The sequence below is a fragment of the Plasmopara halstedii genome (genome assembly GCF_900000015.1).
Source record: "Plasmopara halstedii genome assembly, contig: Scaffold_650, whole genome shotgun sequence".
In the NCBI taxonomy this organism is placed as follows: domain Eukaryota; phylum Oomycota; class Peronosporomycetes; order Peronosporales; family Peronosporaceae; genus Plasmopara; species Plasmopara halstedii.
Genome location: NW_020187567.1, coordinates 2,848,495 through 2,858,472, shown reverse-complemented (window position 1 = coordinate 2,858,472; position 9,978 = coordinate 2,848,495). Strand labels below are relative to the sequence as shown.

The following is a 9,978-nucleotide window of genomic DNA, read 5'->3' as shown; positions in this document are numbered from 1 at the left end:
ACAAGCCGCTATCGAAGAGTATTATTTCTATTGCGAATAGTCATAACTGCTGAAACCTTCGAGTTATTAAAAAAAGGAGTAGCATTGCATGCAGCCCAATTCCTCTCGATGTCGATGCTGTATTTCCTTAATACCACACACACAGCTCGATTCATGGCAATCACAGCGGATAAAACACTTGTTAAAGATGTCGACGTTTATGTTGATCTATATAATGTTAGATATTAACAATAATAATTTAAAAGATTCTTGACAGTCAACAAATCGCTAAAATTGTGCGTCATCGAATGCAAAAATCAGGTCATAAAGCGTTCAGCGCAGAAAGATACTCAGAAGGATAATCTCCGCATATAAACAATTGCTGAAAAACTCTTCTTTAGGAATAGAACCAGTATATTGCAGTCGAAAGGTTTTGTCTGATTCCGTATTCTACATCTTCATGTCAGTTGCCAAATATCTCTTCACATCTCAGCACAATCTTTCTGACGTTAGTAGCCATGCATCTTCATCTGCTTTTGTTAGTTGCAACTGCAGCAATACTAGTGACAGCGGATGATACCATTCCAAGCCACGAATCGATAACAAGAGCTTTGAGAGGAGCTTCGATTTCTGACATGACGTCCGATGCACTCATCGAAAATGCCTCACCGACTTCTTCCATTGACAGCGCGCATACCAACCATCGCAACGCACGGCGTCTCTATATCTATCATGTCTACCCCCATCCCCCACCTCAACAAGAAACTTCGTGGATTAAGAGAACGATTGCCCAAGCTGGGATTACTTTTGCTGTATTCAAATGTTTGGAATGGATATTCTAGACGTCATAAACGATAATATAATAGTCTTACATGCATGAAATTATGTAAATGCGCTATTGACATTGCTACGAGACTCATAGGTGCAAGTAGTAATTATATCATTTTGAGATAAGTCACTGACTCATGAACTTGCACTACAAAAAGCAACATCGTCATCTTTTAAAATACCTGTGCACTCTCATCCTCTACGGCTTGATGTTGCGGGATGCACAGCCTGATAAAAATGTTGACCGTGTGATGGGAGAACGCGGCAAATTGACTACCCGTGCAGATTGCTCCGCGTCTTACTCCTGATCGTCTGCCACTCACAGTGACAGAATATGCCCAGCATCAAGTGAAAGTCGGGTCGTTTTTAGATTGCAGAGTTACGGTCAGCTCAACTAATTTATTATGAACGTTGCTTTCGTGCAGATTCATGGCTGGTGCTCAAATCTGGTACCTTTTGCGGTAAAGCGCAACAAACCAGACAATGAAAAATTTCAAATAATTTCTCCGCGGAAAAACTTTTTCATCTTTTTTATTTACAATAATACTTAATAGAAGCTTAAGAATTATATTTTCACTAGGAACGCGATTAACCTGTGGTAGTACAGGAAAAAATGCTAGGGAAGACATGAGCAAGAAGAGCAAATAATCTCCCCTTTCTGATTATTTTGCACGACATCAGTATTGCCATTGCCATTACGATATGCAAGAAGCAACAAAAATACAATTAGAGATTGCAAAGTTCTTCAAATGTGCTTCTTCAGCACGCGACATTGCTTAGAAGCTCATGACATCTTTAGAAATGCTGTACATTCGATAGTAGCAAAAAGTTATCGATTCATTCAACATAGACATATACAAAAAACATGAAGAAACAATAATGCGACTGTCATTATGCCGATGACTTGAAAAATGGGCCCCCACACATCATCTTCGCGCTCCTCGTGCTCATTGTGGGACCGAAGATGTTGATTATCACGAATGTCAGGATAGCGCATGATCATTTTTGGGTTGTCACGCCCTGCACCACTGTCGTTGTTTTGATGTATCGGCACAACTTGAGCGGCAGAAGGATCGACGGTGACGGCATCACTAGTTGAAAGATCGCTAAATGTTCTTGTCCTCTCTTCGATGTCTGAATTTTCAAGCGTATACCCAGCTTGCACCAAAGTGGTAACGATGATACTTAACAAAAGAAAGCTTTGAAGCATTGCAGATGTTGATATAGACCAGATGCGGCTCTGTCCAAGATGAAGAAAGTTGGATTATGAGACGCCTATAATATTTGCTGGCTTCCGACAGATCAGATTTGGATTGTATTTTATGCACCGAGAATAACATGTGTCATCAAGTATTTTATCGAGAAGCCATATCTCATGAAATTGCAGTGTTTTGTAAATGGTAGAGTTTAAGAACGTACGAGCTTAAGCTGTCACGGCATCTTTAATCTCGCTGCAATTAGAGGTAAACTTTTTCACGTTTTCCTTCGTTCAATTCGAGTTTAGCTAAGAGTTTAACCTTGTGAAATGTAACCTTCATTATATTCTCAATTTCATGTTGCTTAAGGATTTAGTCTTCATAGCCGGTGTCATTGTTTAAGTTGCTTAATTTTGTGGTAACAAAGTTTGCACGTTACACTCTTCGCCACTCGTTTGATGATAAACCAATTCAAAACAGATCTGATTTCCTCATTAACAGTTGGAGAGCTCTGTCTCTCAAATTCATTACAGTTTACAAAGTAAAAAGGCAGGCTCGTTTGCAGGATTTCTTGAATAGTAGACCTACTGTATGGGTCACAAAATATGCCTTTTATCTTGTATTTATTTACCCTTACAGTTGGTCCTCGCAATAATGTTATTGTGTACTTTTATTTATACGCATTTGGTACACTTTTTGTTGTAAAAGTTGTACGGTTGTACGAGATTCATGGTGTAATTGTGAATATAGATACCCAGAAGAGTACTCCAAAATCTTAACCAAGGCAAAAACGCTCTTCCGTATAAAATTGAAACTCTATATAATTGTTTTATATGCGGCAGAGCCGCCTATATTCAAACCATTACGAATACGCATAAAAACTGGCAGTCCTGCCACGTAGTGGCTTCTTGTTACGGTGTAGCCACACTATTGTGTGATTACACCAGTTTGTGTAATCCATACCTTTTTACGGTGACCTTTGTGTATACTTCCATAAAACTTAAAGCCAATCTATTAGTACAGCCACAATAGAAGAATAAATCTGGTATCATCTACTCTTCGATTTCGCTTCTGACTGCCGCGTAGTGATCCTCCATCCTATATGCATTGTTGGTGCCGACTCGTTGAGCATACGATTTGAATTTTTGTGCTAGATGCACGATCAATTCGTTGTACAGCGCCACTTGGTCAAGACTTAATTATGTAGTATATACAGAATAAATTTTGAAGCACATCCGTCGGTGCGAGCTTTACCTTCCAAATATAAATTTGCTCCGTTTTTCGGTGATCCTCACACTCCTGTGCTCTCAGTCATACGTGTGTTTACAGCAGTGGTTTTGATAAAGTGCTTAGTACAATCAACGTAGCTTTGTAATGTCTCGAAGTCACACGTATTATTCTATCAAATTACGTGCTAATTTATGTTAAAAATGTATGTATTAACGTTACATAATCTCTCGTGTTCGTAATTTCATGAGAGTTTCGCTCACAACTTTTTAAGATGTTTCAATCATGATATATTATGCATAGCTCAAAACACGAAATTGTTTGTGCGCAGCGTATATCGTCATGGTTCGTCCACGCACTGAAACACGATAGCACTCACTTATTTGCTACAGGATGTTGTGCATTCTGATCTTCTCGCCAAACTCGAGGACGATATTCTGACTCCAAAAGTGCTATCTAGATAGTTTTGCTGACGAAAACGAACTTGTAAGCAAAACGATTCCTAATAACACGTGCTACTTTTTGTGTTATTAGTATCACTAGCATGGCTGATAATCAAAAGATGCTAATTATTTAATCTGTTCCATGCAGTCGTGCTTATTATTCTGACAATACTCTTTTATAGGAACAACATCGGCAAAGTCTAACTTTGGCCGACTCAGTTGATGGGTCTTCACTGGTCTCATTCACCAAATCATCGATGTAGTCATCATCTCCAAAAACCGGTTCCAAATTCATTCTGTATATACTAACTACATAATAACGTGTTGACATAGTGGTGCTTTGATCGTGCACCAGCACAAAATATCACAATCATATGCTCAACGAGTAGCACTAAATATGCACAGAGGATCGTGGATCATTACGCGTCAGTCAAGATGATAACAGATTTACTCTAATATTATACTAATTGCGTAAGAAGACTGGTTCTGAGTTTTCAGAAATTACATACAAAAGATAAAATTTAGATAAGAAGCACAAAAGCACGAAAGTCCGATATATGAGATATGCATTATGCAAATTAAAGTCCCGACCTTTACGAGTGCAAAGGACAAACGTTGTCCCTAGAGCATGACATATAGAATCGCACGTTATAGTAGATTTCGAGCTTGAACGCCTGTTTTGGGTGCCAACGTGTGGGCTATGTGCTCGTCAAGGAATAACGAGCGGAAGACTCAGTGCCATGTATACCAAACTAGCACGAATAGGGTGTTCTGCATGACTTTATGAATTCTCATCACCCTTGCGTTTGCTAGTATGTACTCAGTATTTGAGACAAATATTTGCACATTATTAGACCGGTTCTTAGCTAGAAAGCACATGCATGCACAGTATTTGACTCGCAGTCTCTCGCAAAACACGGAAGGAAACAACAAAGCATCGGTTAGGTTGCAGTATGATTTTGATGTTACCCGCTAATGACATACGATCGCCCCAGAACTATGCAGTACCATCTATGAGCGTCTGGGGGTATTGAAACGATTGAAGGGAATGCTCGGCACATCGCGGTCAAAGTGTGCCGGGTTGACACCTGAATGAACGTTTCCGTGTCTGTCATTATAATCTTTGACGTCTAGTTCGCGGAACAATTCCAATGAAGGGTTTCGTCTTCGAGTCCAGACTTCAAGCAGCACGTCTTGTAGACCTTCGGCGGAAAAATGAGACACTATCGAGTTGTTTTTTTTTAGAGTCGCTGAGGCCTGGTAAGAGCAAGAAACCAGAAACGCGTTTGTCAATGTGGCATCGTCAGGGCGTGACCAGATGAAGTCGGTCAAAGTCTCTAATTTGAAAAGAGCACTGTTTGCGCTGTCGGTATTGGCAAATTCTAATAGGCTATAAACCCGCTGCAAAGAATACGAATTCGCATTCCAATAATTGAGTCGCTCATGATACAATTTTGATGCAAATTCTCTCAAGTGTGGCTCCATCCTCGCCTTTGCCAGCGCTTCTGTCACATCGCCTTCTCCGTAAGTCTTTATAAAGTTCATAATTGACACGTGATTGCGACGTGGAAGACCTTCAGCAGTGTATTCATGGAAAATCTCCAATTTTCCGCTCGTCAATGCGTCATATGCTTCGGGGCCAAATTGAAGTCGGTGCCACACTGATTCAGGTGACGAATTTCTCCACCGGTGAATTAATCTCGCTTTCAGATTTCGAACAATGAGCTTGGCGTCAGGCTCTAGTTGACGTTTCGCCTTGTTAATCTGCTGCACTAAGTTGGCTTCCCCATCAAAATGAGTCGTCAAAATCTTCAACAATACGTCCCAAATGTAAAAAAGGTAAAATTCTTTGTTCTCTTGGTTAATGTGCTCAATAATGTAAGTTTCAAGCTTTCCAAACTTTCCATTGCGTATTGCTTCGGTAAGATCGTCGCCAAAATCCAGAAATTCGAAAATTTCGGAAGGTGATATTTCCTTTTTTATCATGTTCATGTGTTGCCATGCCAATTGCCTCATCATGTGCATCTTACCATTTGCGCTCGTTGACAGGTGATGTAGCTTTTGAGTCAACTCTTCGTTACTGAATCTTACCAAGAGTGGCGCGACCGGCGAGAGTTTGTTTTTGTCTTTGGCTTTGCGATTGTACACGGTGCAAAACTTGAGCAAACCTTCCATCTCGGGACTCGTCAAAACAGAGTCGAGGTCTTCGTACTTATTCAGACTCGTCACGTAAGAGTTGTACTTTGCTAGGACAGGTCTTACCAGGCCCGCGACCATATCAGACACCTTGGCGAGCAAACCGCCATGAGCTCGCTCTTCTAGATCCTTGTTCGCTGTCTCGTGAAAACTCGATAGATTCTGAGCTGAAGAATTTGAAATAGAGACGAGACCACCATCGACGGGTACTCCAGCCGCCGTATGATATGATAAGGTTGATCGGGTGGAATTATATGCGCTGGTGGAGCATACGAGGAGGAGAATTGACACAGTGATAAGCATTTTATACTGGTGTCTTGCAGCCAAAGAGTAGAAAAAGAAACTGATTCTGTTTATCCAATCATACAGTTTTTCGCAGCTTTATCATACAACAATGCGAACAAGGCACCTTTCTTCGTCATCAAACATATGATTGAAATAAAGCGCACACCACCTGAGCCTTCCATAAAACGGGGATTTACAGTATGTATTGGATTACAAAAACTAATTCAATTCTCTCATGTTGTATTTTACATAAATTGTGTTTCTTGAATATATATAAATATCTCATCATTTTTTTTTTTTTCGATTTTAAAAAATGTAGTCTCCGATACAAACTCTCAATGCAATATAATTACCTAGAATTGCGTATCGAATAAAAAAGTGTAAGGTGTCAATAAACAATAGAGCAGTACTCACTTGCCAGCCCCAGCTCCGATAACATATAAACTGCACTAGAGCTCACACTAATTGTGACTTTTTCATACACAATGTGTAACGATATTACACGTACCCTTGTATAGAAAGGTGGGCCACACAAGATGGTAAGACCGTACATAGGTGTGGATTACACAAGTTGGTGGAATCACACAATGGTGTGGCTACACCGTAACAAGAAGGCCGAACTGCCAAAAATTATGCATATTAATTAGGTTTTGCTATTATTAGGAAAACCTAAGGTTTTACAAATAGGCGGCTCTGCCGCAAATAAAAAAGTAAATACAATTTCAATTTCAAAAAAAAGAATTTATTTACCTTGGTTAATGCTTTAGGATACTCTTGGATGTAGCGACATACCATCTCTCGTCAAGGCTTCACGCTGAGATGAAGCTATAAAATCGTCTAAAGTGGCTCGCCGGGCTGGGTCAGAGGCCTCTTACGCCATCAAGTGCTAGTCATTTTCCGTAATGAAGCGAAATGAGCTTCACGCGATTGCATTTTCCTGGTAAGTTTGTATCCTGCACATGTCGAATGGTTTGCCCTCATCGTGTCCGTCAGCAAAATACCGAGATTAGGACGCGTCAGACTTTCGAGAATCAAATGTATATCACGACATGCTTTCCCTATTTGAGCGCACGGTGGTCCCTCTTGGTCTAACCCACAGTCGCGAATCATTGGCTGTCCGTACGATATTATTCTGACAGTCAATCGCGGCGCATAGTACACATCGTTGAGCTCGATTTTGACCGCAATTCTTTCTACTATCATTGTGATCATGACTCGCTTGTTCGGTAATTTCGAGTAAATTCCTATCACGCAAAGTGCCGGAGTTTTTGGGGCAACTTACAGCTTTTTGTAGCTCATCGACATCAGTACAAAATGCCGATAAACGCCGCTAGCCTTCCATGTCTACATTGTGGTTTGATATAGCCGTAGCGTACACTAGACGATTCTGCAGCCATAGCGAGGTCTTTCGAGTCGCACGACAAGTTCTTAATGTCTTCGCAATCAGACCACCAGTGAATTCTTGTGAGCGTGATGAATAAATCCAACTGATAGCGCGGATTGCGTGGCTACCATTCTCGATCGCCAGAGCACATACCACAAATTTTATAAGGCGCTAAAAAATCGAGACATCTAGCGTCAAATTTGACTACGGGGTAGGTGAAAGAAAGCACATTCTCGAAAACAACTCCGATCTGGACATAGTAGTCTTCGAAAGTGCAACTTAAGAACGCAAATAAAAACTGCAGCAACGGTCGATATCCTTCCTTACTGAAAATGATTCACAATCTGTTGCGTTGAAAAAGTGAAATTTCGGTACTAGTCTTCAAGTTTGCTCATGACGAATTCGAGTAAAGGGTCTGTCATTCGTTAGCCACTGATCTGATTATGTAAAGAGCGCGTGACCTTCCCGCATAGAAGTCGCAAGCCGCTGTCCTGTACACCTGTGTCTATCGATAGCGGCCGGCACGCTCGTCTACGTCGATATGAACTGAATTCTTTCTCCTTAATTGGACGAGACCAGCTCCAAGCCCGCAATGTACCCGAAACCAACGAACGGCTGCATATTAAGCTTGCCATCTTTCAAGTTCGGGACCATCAACAAAACAAGCATCACCTCCATCTCCATTTTGCAAACAAAGTCGGGTCATCACTGGCTCTGAGTGTGTGACTACCAATTTTCCTGTAAAATAACTCCGTGCTGCTGTCGGAAGGCCAACGGTGGAGGCGATGAAAGCTGCTGCATGAACGTGCAGCGATGCTTGTATTTGTGCGTACCTCGGCCAGCCACTGTCTTTTGAATCGTTGACTCTTCTGACGCGAAGGTCGAAACACAGCAATCTCATTGCCTTAGTACCAATCTGCCCGGGCTTCACCCATTAGCATTCCTGGAGCCCAGATGTCACCTTAGCCAGTACCGTTAATGCTAGCGGTGGTAACTTCAAACGCCTTGTCCGACGTTGTCAAGTCACGATCCCAATCTCCGTTGCTCGCAATCATTAGAGTCTGAATCTTGCTCGGCTTTGCCAGATTGTTTGTGGTCTTATGTAGGCATCACCACGTTTTCAATATAAGCTTCGCTAACGTAGTCAGGTGTCGCTCAATCGTGCTAGCTGGGCTCATCCTGTTGTTTATTCTAGCTTCAGTTACACTGTTGTTGTCATTTAGAATCATGTATATTGGTGGTCCTTCCTATAGATTCACCCTTTCAGGAGACGTGTGGATTGGAAAGTATTGGATCATCTGGTTAACGCTCAACTTCCAACAGCTACCACGTGTAACGAGAATGAATTCGTGACACTTTTAACTTCGGATAGCTTGACTTTATTTGGTAAAATTGACAATGATGTACTTTATAAGTGGCGTGTGTTGTTCGACCTGATAACAATCTAGAAAATACAAATAATGATGGGTTGCATCATTTTAATATTTATATGATGATGTCTATTTATGTCCTGAGCAAAAGAAGTACTGGGCACTTAAAAAACACTTTGTTTGACACCTGGGTGGTGCTTGACAAACCTGGTCTTTTTACGTTAGTTAGAGCAGATTCTGAGGGTCAAAACTTCTTCTGCGCGGCAATTCCGCTGCACCACCCTTCGTGTTGATCGTCTTTCATATTGCTTGTAAAATAGCCGGTTGTTTGCAAAGTGGCAATAAATTGGAGTATCTTTCGATAAAAGTGGTATGTAAATGTCTAGAAAGTAAGAAGCATGTAACGGGCCGGATATGAAAACTTGGTACATAATCCTTACAGATTTAGTACAATTGTGTTAAATACAATTGTAGACTGCATCTTGATGTAATCGTGAATATTTATAAGATCAGTATGTATGGAGTGATGTAAGGTGGGCTGACAACCGCAAGTCAGGAAGTAAAGACACTTTCATCATAAGAGATGATAAGACAATAGTAACGGCTCAAAAGATAAATTCCATATCTTGTCAAAGCGCATAAATACTTCGTGTGTTTGTTAGCATGGACTCTCGTGCAGCAAGTTGCTGTGTACTTTTCTCAATAGACATGTTGAATATAAGAAACGCATTTACGACCGCTCAAAAGTTAGGTTCGTGTGCTTTCATCAGAGCGGAATTAAACTAGCTAGAAGCTAGCTCTGCTATTTAAAGAGTGCCTACATTAAAAAATACATTTTTACGACTTTTAATGAAAAGGTCCCTAAATATCTATCTAAATAAGGTATTTTTTATTTGTGATCAACGGTAGCATAGTGTTGTGACCCGGGTCAACTTTTGGCCAACCCGACCTGATTTGGGTCAACAGGTGCCCAACCCGGGTCAACCTGAGAAATAAGCCTAACATTTACTATTGGACTCGGTTACTCGGGTTGCCTGTATATAAGATAGGCATTTAACCAAATCTCACTA

General features: G+C 40.9%; 3 protein-coding genes across 3 annotated transcripts; 1 reads left to right on the top strand and 2 right to left on the bottom strand.

Annotated features, from left to right (window-relative positions):
* Nucleotides 1–1,648: 1,648 nt before the first annotated feature.
* Nucleotides 1,649–2,017, bottom strand: PHALS_13196 (uncharacterized protein; the record flags this gene model as incomplete). Its single annotated transcript, XM_024728900.1, has 1 exon — nucleotides 1,649–2,017. One exon carries the CDS (start codon nucleotides 2,015–2,017, stop codon nucleotides 1,649–1,651), a length of 369 nt encoding a protein of 122 aa, XP_024579332.1.
* A 2,533-nt stretch (nucleotides 2,018–4,550) lies between these two features.
* Nucleotides 4,551–5,757, top strand: PHALS_13195 (uncharacterized protein; the record flags this gene model as incomplete). The annotated part of the gene is made up of 4 exons (XM_024728899.1): nucleotides 4,551–4,613; nucleotides 4,669–4,700; nucleotides 5,564–5,637; nucleotides 5,723–5,757. The coding sequence occupies 4 exons, from the start codon at nucleotides 4,551–4,553 to the stop codon at nucleotides 5,755–5,757; spliced, it is 204 nt and encodes a 67-aa protein (XP_024579331.1).
* Nucleotides 5,758–8,264: 2,507 nt separating this feature from the next.
* PHALS_13194 (uncharacterized protein) lies at nucleotides 8,265–8,593 on the bottom strand (the record flags this gene model as incomplete). Its single annotated transcript, XM_024728898.1, has 3 exons — nucleotides 8,265–8,333; nucleotides 8,372–8,442; nucleotides 8,512–8,593. The coding sequence occupies 3 exons, from the start codon at nucleotides 8,591–8,593 to the stop codon at nucleotides 8,265–8,267; spliced, it is 222 nt and encodes a 73-aa protein (XP_024579330.1).
* Nucleotides 8,594–9,978: the final 1,385 nt, after the last annotated feature.